At 42.8% G+C, this 12,016-nt stretch overlaps 1 protein-coding gene across 1 annotated transcript in view; it reads right to left on the bottom strand.

Moving 5' to 3' along the window:
* The window catches only part of celsr2 (cadherin, EGF LAG seven-pass G-type receptor 2), a 62,861-nt gene that overhangs the window by 30,230 nt on the left and 20,615 nt on the right, over nt 1-12,016 (bottom strand). Inside the window, exons 2-3 of the mRNA XM_053446808.1 lie at nt 9,923-10,630; nt 702-924 (exon numbers count right to left, since the gene is read on the bottom strand). Coding sequence (XP_053302783.1) covers nt 702-924; nt 9,923-10,630 — 931 coding nt within the window. The remainder of the gene's footprint in view (nt 1-701; nt 925-9,922; nt 10,631-12,016) is intronic.

The raw sequence follows: 12,016 nt of genomic DNA, 5'->3' as shown, positions 1-12,016 counted from the left end.
TGCGTCCTAAAATAAAACCACCTACCAGAACCTCTAAAGCTCAATAGTTAGTTTTAACTTGGACAAAGTCCTCCCTGAAAAGGGCCTAATGGGATGTTAGGCTATTATATCAAATTCAACTTCTCAAAGAAGACAGAGCTGATGTTCTCTAGAGTTTGACAGGAAAATAAAAAGCCTAAACTATTTGATAAGAACATGTCTGCATACACCATGACTACATGCCCTCCTGCAGTCGGCCTCTCTCAGGCTCGAGGGAGACTGTGGTAGAATTGTCTACCACAGTCTCCCTGACTCCCAGCTCGGAGTGACCAGTGACACTGACTGTAATCAGATCACACTCACTTTTAGCTGAAGTCTCCTCTCCAAAAACACAGCTCACATTCCTTCCTACACCTACCACACAATCTGCTCTGTGTGCAGCCGGCCTGATGTTCACCAGGCTTCAGCAGCGCTTCTATATTTTTAGCACAGATTCTAGGATCTGACACCAAAGTGGCTCTACAGATGATGGCTGTTGTTCAATGATCCCATTATTGCTATTAAACGCCATTACCGTTACATAACTGTGAGTGGGGGGAGAGCACTTCAGTGGGTGTGCGGAGGCAGGATGTGGGGGAGGACAGGGAGTGAATCACAGGTTGGAGGTGATGCAGGGGATGCAGAGGATCTGTGGCTTGTTGCAGGGAGGTGGAGGTGCTTACGTGAGAGACAGGGTGAAGTGAAAGCGCTGGCGGAGGCCCTTGAAGGTCAGGAAGGAGTGCGGGGGGAAGTTGCGCGTGGTCATCTCACAGTAGGGCTTCTCGAAGCCGCCCGGAGGACAGTCGCACTTGAACCCGCCGATGAGCAGGTTGACGCAGGAGCCACCGTTCTTGCAGACTCCCGCGGCACAGCGGCCGGAGCGGGACGACAGCTCACAGTGCTCTCCTGGACACAGAGATGGATGGAGGAGGAGAAAAGAGGAGAGAAACAAGGATTAATATTGTTCCTGACAAGCAGCGTTGCCTCAGTCGTCCCCGTGGCTTCCACCTGAGGGAATTCACACTGCTATATTCCATCTTTATAGCTGTTCTATATGTGCCGATATAGAGAGTGACATTATCCGCCTCATGTCAGTGAGATATACAGATGCACTGTCAAACAGATGCAGGACGGGAGGAAAAATATGTCGTGACATTGCTGAAAAAGTGTATCAGTGGAAATCTGTCTTTCAATCATGGACTCTGTTATTTTATTGGAACTGTGTGTCCCACCAGCATGACTCGCCCCCCTCCCTCAGCTGCAGTTTGAGCTGTATTCACATTCAACCTCATGGCTGAACGCTGTGGTTTTTGTATTCATAAAACAAAGATGATTGCAGTTTCATGCAGACAGAAGCGGCTCCTGATGATTATTCTCAGCTCCGGTCATGATAACACACACACAGCACTGGGCAGCTCCGACAGCGACAGACTGATACACACAAAGTGTGTGAAGGAGAGGTGTCGCTCCTTCCTGCTGCCGTCACACTGTACAATCAGCTCTGATCACAGTCGACCACAAGCACTAAATATATCTCCCTCTTTCGTATGTAAAAATGTAAAATGTATTTCTGTTTGTGCAATTTTCAATATCATATATTTGCAATCCTGCCACACTGTGTATATTCTGTTTACACAGTGTTTCATATTTCTATTTGTACATTTCCTCATGTTTATATTGCTTATTTATTTATTTATTACTTCTATTGGTGTTTCTATCTATGTTGCTGTAACACGGCAAATTTCCTTTTTTTGCCTTAGTATTTTGCTTTAATTGGATACTTGAGATATAAAAGGAAGGTACATAGGTTTATTTATAGCTCATTTACCGCTACAAATTCACAAAGTGCTTTGATGTAAATTACACTCCTGGAAAAACACATCAATTAAACACTATTGGCAATGACAGCAAACAGAAACGTTAAAATCACCAACAGGAACCACAAGCTCCAAACAGAATAGGGAATAAGCCAAAATAACAAGCAATGAATAAAATAGAGCAGCTTTTCAAACAGTCAAACCAAAAGACTGTCTGAATAAAAACAGCAGCTCCATAAAGACGTCCCAAGACTCGAGGAATCACAACGAAAAGGAGAAATCATTCAACAAATCGGGTGCAATACCTTTAAAAGCACGGCCACCTCAGCTTTTATAGCGGGCTTCAGGGACAGCCAGTGATTTGAACTAAGAGCCCATTATCTGTATGAGGGGGGGAGGGGCTCAGCAATAAACTGGTTTGTTGACTACTCAAAGCTCCAGTATTTTAATAAAATTGTGTTGGAAGCAAGCAAAGAGAGGATGAAATAATTTAGCTGTTAACTAATGGCACTCAGTAGAGTCCATACCTCCACCAAGGCCCAAAAGTCTCCTTTAATTCAGTCAGGCAGCACCAAATATCACTCCCTTAAATGTTTTTTTTTTTTTTTTTATCAAGATCCGTGAATCATTTTCTGGTGAAACAGTGAATGTGTTGAAAAATGCCACAACGTTAAAAACAGTGAAACACCTCCACCAATGCCAAACAGTCTCTTTATAAAACCATGTTTAATTTCACTAGAACCAGATTTTATGGATCAGCACCAAATTGCATACCTGTGAAAATATCAGCCCCTAGAATGCCCCATTTGTTTGACCCCCCCCCATCTCTCAAAGTTAAAGACTTTCTTTCTTGGAAATCTATGGTAGTTTTGTGTAACCCTGCTTACTAACAGACAAATGCAGATAAAAACATAACCTCCTTGGTGGAGGTTATAATTGGAAAGTTATTGTTGGATGCCATTATCAACGAAAAAAGTGAGTTTAGTTGCAGGCGTAGATTAACACCGAGCTGAAGTGTGGGTGTGGATTGAGACACTGGACTTCAGGTCACAACAGGCCAGCAAAGCAACAATCACACTGCAAAGGCGTTGGTCAGCGCAACACTGGTAGAGCGACACATAGTGAGACTGGGACCCTGTGAAGTCCAACTCACATGTGGCATTGGTTTGGATGGTTGGGACTGGGAGGCTGCAGCAGCTGCTCGGGCGCGACCGCTCGCTCTCCCATCCGTGAGCTGGAATTTGTGTCAACGCCACACAGCCAGCAGTGTGGAAGACTTCCGCAGTGTTCAGCACTACTGTAACACTGGCACAAACACACAGAGCCCACATCTCCATCCAACACCACTGACACACACACACACACAGGCCTTTTATTTACTCTCTGTCTATTAATCACTCCATTCACAGGCCACTGAAAGCAAGTGTCCTGCTGCTGTTGTCCCTCTGGACGTCCTTTCAGTCAGAGTACACTGACAGGATGCTGGATGAGATGTTGGAGTGGACGGTAATGAATGGGAATATTTATTGATTTATTTATTTACAGACAAATAAAACAGTTGTATTTACATGGAATGAGTACTAATGGTGACAGACAAGTGAGATGAAATGAGTTTTACTGATTCTACCATAACAGCCATTTGGAGAATCAACCCAAACACGTCCCAGCTTTTTGATTCATTTTGTTAGCGTGAAATTTGTCACAGATAATGTTCAGATGTTGTACTTTTTGAATTAGAGATTTTGGGCTACAACTGTAATATTGTCATTATTATTATTATGTTGAGCAGGGGGCTGAGAGAAAATCAGGTATAACGAGGTTAAAACACAAAGAAGGACAATGTGATTGAAGTTGTTATAATGTTGGTTAAACTAATGAACTCTTTGCAGTTTGAAGAACCCGTTGACAGGTTGTGGGCCCATGTGAAGCTGGTTCAGATCCTCAGCCAACAGTTTCTTTCATCTCATGAGGGAGAGCTCCTCAGATGAACTTCTGACCTCTCACTTTTATGAAAAGTGCAGCCGAGCGTCAAGGGAAAAACCAGGGGTTAAAGATTTACTCACATTTTCTCTGTTAGAAGAAGAAAAAAACCTTTTGTCACTTAAGGTTTTATTAACAAAGGTTTTTATGACTTCCCAATAGGTTTCATTTATCTATAGGCTCTATAATAGATTATCACTGATCTGTAAAGCATCAGTAAATGTGTTTTAAACATTTACTTCAGCCATCAGAGACAACTTTGTGAGTGTGAATAGAGAAAATCCGACTCTATCGGTCGGATCTCTATCAGAAGTCTGAGGAAGAGCCTTGGTGCTGGATACGGTCACAGGAAAATAAGGCCTTTAACGGGAGCTGTAGGTGTGAGGGTTTCCTCTCTTTTTCAAATGGCTTGTGATGATTTGTTCGTCCAGCGCCAATCAAACAATCTTTTACTGGATGTGTGTGTCGTTCAGGAAACAACAGAATGGTGTCGGAGCCTCTGTCCCCTGTCAGCCTGTCATGTTCCTACTGATGCCTCCTGATGATAAACAGTCACTTCTGTCCAGCCGGCTGGAAGATAAAGCCATTCTGTTACAGTGCTGTCAGCCTCGTTATTAATTCAGCAACTCGAAGAAGGCAATAAACTACTTGTTTATTTAAGCCACCGCCGCTGTGGTCAAAAAATGCACCAGCCCAGAGCTGTGTTAAACACACAGATACTCAGGTGGTGGGATTTCACTGAGAGACATATTCAACAGTTAATTTTGGTGCCTCTACCTCACTGTTAATATTAAAGGCTTGTCAGGGGTTGATACCTACGGGACATTCAGGTGCTTTGTGTGGCCAGGTAAGCATCTCAGCGGGGGGGGGCCTCAGTCACAATTCCACTAAATATCCTGATCAATAATTCAAACACATCTCCTCTGCTCTATTTGCGTCCGGTCCCAGCGCCCACACACACTGTCTGCTGCCAGCATGAATCATTAACTCAGCCAATCGCACAGACACCTCACAGATCCTGTTTACTCAACCATCGGCTATGAGCTTAAATATTTGTTTTTAATAAATCTATATACCTGACTGAACATAAAGATTGTATTTAAACTGTACACAAGCATTTCTGCAGAAATGCATATTAATATTTGAAATAATAAGTGAGTGAATGGATCAAAAGATGCATTTGATTTATTAAAAGATGTATTAAACTAGGCAAACATCACCTTGCCTTTAAAAGCTATTTAAAAGTAACTGCATTAAAACAATTCACATTATGGGAATATATTATTTTGCAGAAACAAGAAAAAGTATTTACACAATTAATTTGCTGCATTTTATTACCCTAAGAAGTCAATCAAAAAACTGATCCTGGAGGGTTTTCAGCGAGATATAGAAAATGAAAACATAGGACTGATCACTGGCCAGCTTCCTAAAAACCACAGTAGCTCAAATTCATATGAGAAATCCACACTAGGTCTTATTTATTTATTTGGCTATGTATCTAATGTTTCATCTCATTTGTTTGATGGATAATTAGACTTCACAAGAGAATTCTCAAAAGTTGAAGTGTACCTGTGCAGAACAAACTGTTCTTGCAGGCTGGCCGGGTTTCCTCGGAGATCTTATACCTGAACAGGTGTGTCCCTGCTGCCAGGCAACACAGGGACATTAGTTCTCCCTCCTGAGTGAGACGGAGCCGCTGGTTCCCCCCCGACACACCAGCACTCGGAGCTCAGGGACACTGGGAGATTCGCCTCCACAACAGCAGAGACTGGGTTTGTTCAAACTCTGATATGAGGAGGTGATGTCAGCACAGTCAAAGAGCTTCAGCTGACGCAATGACTCACTACGGATTATGATCAGATCTGATTCTTGCGTTATAGACAATCCAGAGGCTAAGGATCAAACACACTGAAACATGTCTCATTAGACCTGATTCAAAGAGAACATCAATGAAAACAGTGTAAAGCATCAACCCTGTCACTGTGCGGTGTCTGTTAGTCTGACTGTCAATGTATCTACAGTTTTCATCCTAACTAATACATTTAATTAACTATTTGAATAAGTTGTTATAAAATCTAGTGCAGATATTCAAAGTCTCCTCATCGCAGTAACTTGGGTGTGGCACTAAAGAATGTGTCCAATCACCTGGTTGATTAAAGCTCATGGAGCATGACTACAGACCCTCGTCTCCTACAGCCGTGTTTCTTCTAAACCTTCTGATGTTATAATATGACTAAAAACGGGGGGGTGGAACTTCTTGCTTACATGTAACACACATAAGACAAGTCACCTATATGAGAAAAACAACGACTTATTCTGCAATGAAAGAAAATAACATAACAACATGTCCTATGAGGGTGGTCACAAATGTGCCTATAGTTGGGTTGTAGTGAAGTAGAAGGCTAATCTCAAACTTCATTACAGCTGCATACAAGCATCTTTTTTACAGAGATGCAAGTGATGGACGGACGGACGGATGCTGGAACCAGTCATTAAAAAAAAAATCTGTTTATCTCAAAGAACCTCTGCAAAGCTATGCTCTGTTTGGCCTGCATTATACATTTATATATATATAAAAAAAAGCTGGAAGGACCTATGATAGGACAACGGTTCCCCCAGCCCCTGAAAATAAATCTGTACTGATGCAAATTACAAGTTATTACAAAGTGCAGCACAATTCAGTTTATGAGGGAACACCTCATAACTACAGCGTTTACATGCTCTTTCATTTCAACTCCTGTATTCATGCCATCACTCAGAGGGAAACTGTAGAGGCTGTCAGTGCTTGGCAGGTGTTCATTTCAAACACTGGTGTGAGGTGATTTGAAAATAGGAGCGTGAATATTTACCAGCTTTTGCGGCACACGCGTGTCTGCACATTAGAACCCTTCAAACTCTTTCCAAATTACTGAAGAAAAAAAATAACTTTCATACATCAAAAGGAAAAGGGTCAGTTGCCACACAGACCGTCTGATTTGTGTTTTAAAAGAATTGCGTGAGAACTTGAGGAGAAGAACATCTTGTCGTTCAGCGTCTTCAGAACGACTCAGCCGAGACAAACATTCCACTCTGTCCTTTGGAAGAACAGCAAAGATGGTGGCTGTTCATATTTTTTCATTTTCTTTCTTGCTACCATCTGGCAACGCCTACGGTCCAACAGTTGCCCACCACACACACACACACACACATACACACAGACACACACAAACCGACATCTATGCAGCATTAACACATAAACATGCCAACTTTCTTACACACGCATAATCACAGCTATTCAGCACTTAGCTAACCACCCGAAACACTCGTGCGCACACAAACACACACACATCCACACAAACACACACACACTGAGGAGACTGATCAACCTGAAGCAGAAACAGGGGAGCTGTAGATCACAGAAGAAAACACATCAAACAGAAGCAGCCTGAACGACCTTGTGTGATCAGACGCTCAAACCGTGTGATTCAACCATCTTTAATTATCAACTACACGGCCACGTGCACACTCTGATAACTCTGCAAGTCCTGCACACGGCATCTAGCAGCACCTGGGTCCAACCCCCCCAACTGATGGAGATTAATGTCACTGATTGTGGTCTTTACTGTTCCCAGTGTGACCGGATGAAAGCACGCCCACTTCACCCACTCACAGCCACGCCGGCTCCCGTTAAAAGCAGGTATGGTTCAGCTCCACCACCCACAGCTGTGCAGAAGAATCTGTAAGTGCCACTCCACCTGGACGCTGAGGCACGGAGCCCACACACTCAGAACACTGACACTATTTCAGACTTCACAAACAGCCGCAGAAATATGTGAAAGAACAAAAGCTGTTAATGTTTGATGAAGAATAATGGAAGCAACGCCATTACTGAGAGCACAAACACGACAATGTGACATTATGCAGTTTGTGTTTAGCAAAATCTTCAGCAAATTCTTAACGGGGGAAGTTTTTCTTTTGGCAGCAAATCAGATTTGTGCTTTTAGTTATCATTTCTCAGACCTATTCTTTTAGAAAAAGATAAAGTGGTGAAAGTGGATAAAATGTCTTTTGACTCTTTAACACTATCTGCTTCAGAAGACCACGAGTGAAGAAGGTGCTGGCCGCTCTTTCAGAAATCAAGTATCAGTAGTAGTAAGGACTTTTTGGTCAAACCACTTTGTCTTAGTTGAAGATGAAACTTTAAACAATTAATAAACAACTTAATGTAAATGATTTGAATTAATTATTTATCATTAAATATGATTACAACAATATTTATCTATGTGTCAATCATTTGTTTACAGTTAAGAATGCTTCATGTACTATTTGTTTTTTGTTTATTTGCAAAACTACAATTGCTTCATTATATTGTATTATATAGTGTGGCCATTAAGTTTGTTATACATTTTATATAAAGTGGGAACAAAATAACTATGACCTATTATCACACATAATAAAACAACCAGCTTTGTGCTTGAAAAAAGAAAAAGAAATCAGGATTTGACCCACTTAACCTCTCAACAAAAAGATGGAGCTACTCTCTTAATATTCATTCTGTATAAATTAGCATTTTAAATCATCTTCCTCTTTAAACACTTTTTTTTTACTTCCCCCTTTTCCCCTCAACCACAAACTCAGTGAGCAGACACTCTTTAACCCTTTGAGGATGTGAATAATATCTGGATCCTAATTCTTGCAACTGGTTCACAATTCTGCTGCAAACAGTAATAAATTAAACCTTCATTATCTCTACAGACAGAACTGAAGTCCTCTCCGTCTCTGTGAGCTTTGTGATATATATATATATTTATTTAAAAGGTATTTCTAACCAGAGGGCATCTCACAGCCAGGGGACACTTTCCATCTGTGCCGTAGCCATCTATAATGAATGATTTCCTTCCTCTAAGCCACCCAGTGATACGACTGCAGACGGAGAAACTGATGTTTATTTGTTTTCTGTGAAACACGCGACACAAGTAAAGCTCTACCTGAAGTTCACTCGCCTCCAGAATAAGCTCTAGTGAGGAAATGTATCATCCAGCATTTTAGATGTTGCTTTGAGACAAGGTCCACTCCTACAGCTCAGGATGACGTGGAGTGTAGGTGTAAATAAATATGTAGGTATGTGGGCTGCTCAGTGGTCACAATACAACAAAAGCAAGATGGGATTTTGACCAAAAATAAAGCACAAACAGAAAATTCATAGCAACCGTTTACAGGTCTGTGTTTCCTTCCGGCGTGGCCGACTGAAACAGCTAGAATCGATCGAGCAATCAATAAGTCATCACTCAGCCTTTGTCAGAGCTGCGGCGACCATTGTACAGGACAGTCTGGTTCGGTAAAGACCTGAGGTAAAGAGCTCCCGTGAGACGTTGGTGAAGGAGAAGACATTAACATGATGAAAGCAGAAACTGACACCTCTCATCCTCTATGAGCACCAGCACACATTTCAAGAAAGCCATGATATTATTATGTCTCATGAAGTTCTGAAATTGAGAGTTTATGAGATCACACCCCCGAAATAGCTACTGTCCAATAAACTTTTTTTTTATTTAACAAATCATTAGCAAATCTACAGGAAAAAAATAATCGACAAAATTAGCAGCTGCCTAGATCAAATGAGAATCCGGCTTTTGTTGACATCTGCATTAAATGTCTATAATCAAAAAAACTAACAATGAGCATTATCTGTCACTGTTATAACGGTAAACTTAAGCATATTTACTGTTCCAGCTTGACGCACATAGCAACAGCAAATATCCGTTTTAGTTTTTAAATTGTTTTTTTTAACTAAAACATCTCTATCCATTCAGTTTTAGCGCCATCCATTCACAAACGCATGAAAAAACAAGTACAAGCACATTTCTTTCTTTTCTTGGAGAGTAAGCGATTCGCCCCCAATATCTGCATCATGTTTCCAAAAGTCTAAGTTTCTGCCTGTCCAGACTAAAGAGCAGCTCAGAGGAACCAGCAGCTTTTCCAAATGTTACATGCTTGAAAACTTTAAAGTTTGGACTTTAACGAGCGCCAGACTCAAACGAAGCTCAAGCAGAAGTTTTAAAACATACCAGTGTGGATGTAGCTTAAGGGGCGGAGTCAGTAAGTTTGTGTAAAAGGAGGTTTCTCACCTGTGTACTCCTCAGAGCACTCGCAGGTGTAGCCTCCCTCTCTGCTGCGACACACTCCGTGGGCTCCGCAGGGCTTCGAGTAGCAGAGGTCGATCTCCGTCTCGCAGTAGTCTCCCGTGAAGCCGGTGGGGCAGCGGCAGCGCAGGCCGGCGATGGGGTGGATGGGTCTGAACAGGATGGTGTCAGAGGCGACAAACGGGGCCAGGCTGTCGAACTTCAGCACGGACACACACTTCATGTAGTTCTCGCACGGCTCCCGCAGGCAGATGTTGTCGTCGAAGGGGAGAACCTCCTGGGAGGAGATCTGGGCGAGGAGGCTGCGGTTCAGATACAACCTCTCCTGGAGCTCCTCCGAGCCGAAGAACTCGCCTCCTCCGCTTTCGACGCCTTTTCCAGGCCCGTCGGCGCCGAGGCCCAGGCCTCCGGGCCGCTGCTGCCCCTCACCGAACACGGGCACGGCCACAGACAGGCTGACGTTGAGGATTCGAGCGCTGACGTCCGTGTCGTCCTGGATGTTGAAGATGACGACGTCTTCGGGGGCGGCGGACAGGACGCGGGCCACCCCGTCAAGAAACTGAGCGAGCAGCAGGGAGAGGAAGCGCTCCTGGGAGGTGTTGGCCAGTCGGAGCGTGATACTGTTGGACAGCATCTCATCAGTGATGATGGTGACTTGGAGAAGACACTGGGCCGACACTGAGTGGACACCATCTGGAAAAGACAGACGCAAGAGGAAAAACAGGTAGTTAGCATGAGACCTAAGAGACTGTGATGAGACCAAGGACTCTCCTGCACATCCACTTCCTCTTCTTCCTCCACCACAGGCTGAGGCTGAGCTGTGGTGGAGAGACAATAACTCAAAGAGGAAAATTTGAACCAAACAGACTTCGCAGGATTTCAACTCACTATGTTAAACTGGGCAGAAGCATCATTAACTTCCGATAAACTGGGGAACATGTGGGTGGATTTGATCCCTTGTCACTGACACTGGAAGCACATTACTGTAGGTGAGGTAATGTGGGTAAAGAAGGAGGCAACACAGAGAGGATAACAGGATGTTTTCTTCCTCCAAAAAGTGTTTCACATGTGTTGATAAATTCAAATCCTACGAGAATCTAAGTCACTGCCTGTCGCGGCATTCACACATGGAGCAGCTGAGTCAACAGGCCAGATGCTGGTACATGCAGGGTGGAGGACTGATGCTGGAGCTGCTTCTGTTACAACAGGTTCAGAGCTGTGCAATAGACTCACATGTGTAAAGAGACTAACAACATGGTTAAAAACAACTCTAAATTACGGAGTAAAGCAAAGAGTCGCACATTGTGTTTATATGAAAATGTTCATGGCCGGGGAGAGTATTTCTCTGGTTGTTTCTCATGTGCAATAACAGAAGACACGTGTTTGCCGAGATGAAGGAGGAAGATGTTCTTTCAATAATCTTCTATTTCACACCTCACTTATTCTTTTCTTTGTTCTGTGGTAGAGATGCTCCTTCACTATTTACTGAAAACCTCTATTTCTCAGACAAGCTGATTTTCTTTTGTCTTGTTGGTTTGAAACCAGATCCTGTTTATTCTTCGGTTGTGAACGCAGACATTAAGTGTTTTGCAGTCTGCTGTTTTTCACAAGGTCTTTCAACACATTCATTTACATGTTTGGCTGTTATTAAACACGTCGGGTTTCTAATGTAGACGGATGTAAATGATTCTGTTTCATCATGTTGCATCTCACTGGGCCTCGCATGACAAACATAGCACAGATTCACGATCTTCATTTACATAGACTCGTGACTTCGCTGAGCTCATTTTCCTTCATGTTTTTCTACTTTCACCACATTTACAATAAATTGAGAACCGCTCATCGTCTCGTTTCAGCTAAATGTCCCAAACAGAAGCAGATCTCTGCTCACTGAGGAGTCAAATTATTTTAAAAAACAGGCTCCGTCCTAAACCGTCCAATCACAAGGAACAAATAGAACACAGAGAAGTTCAGTTTACTGCTAACAAGCACAAGTCCTATAGATCTGTGTCTGTTACAGCTCCACTGCTGCTCTAAATCCAGAGGAAACACCACAGCAAAGGTCTTATTCATCACTAC

The sequence above is a fragment of the Pleuronectes platessa genome, chromosome 2 (genome assembly GCF_947347685.1).
Source record: "Pleuronectes platessa chromosome 2, fPlePla1.1, whole genome shotgun sequence".
NCBI classification, from domain to species: domain Eukaryota; kingdom Metazoa; phylum Chordata; class Actinopteri; order Pleuronectiformes; family Pleuronectidae; genus Pleuronectes; species Pleuronectes platessa.
The sequence above is the reverse complement of the archived record's forward strand: the minus strand, read 5'-3'. Positions and strand labels throughout refer to the sequence as shown.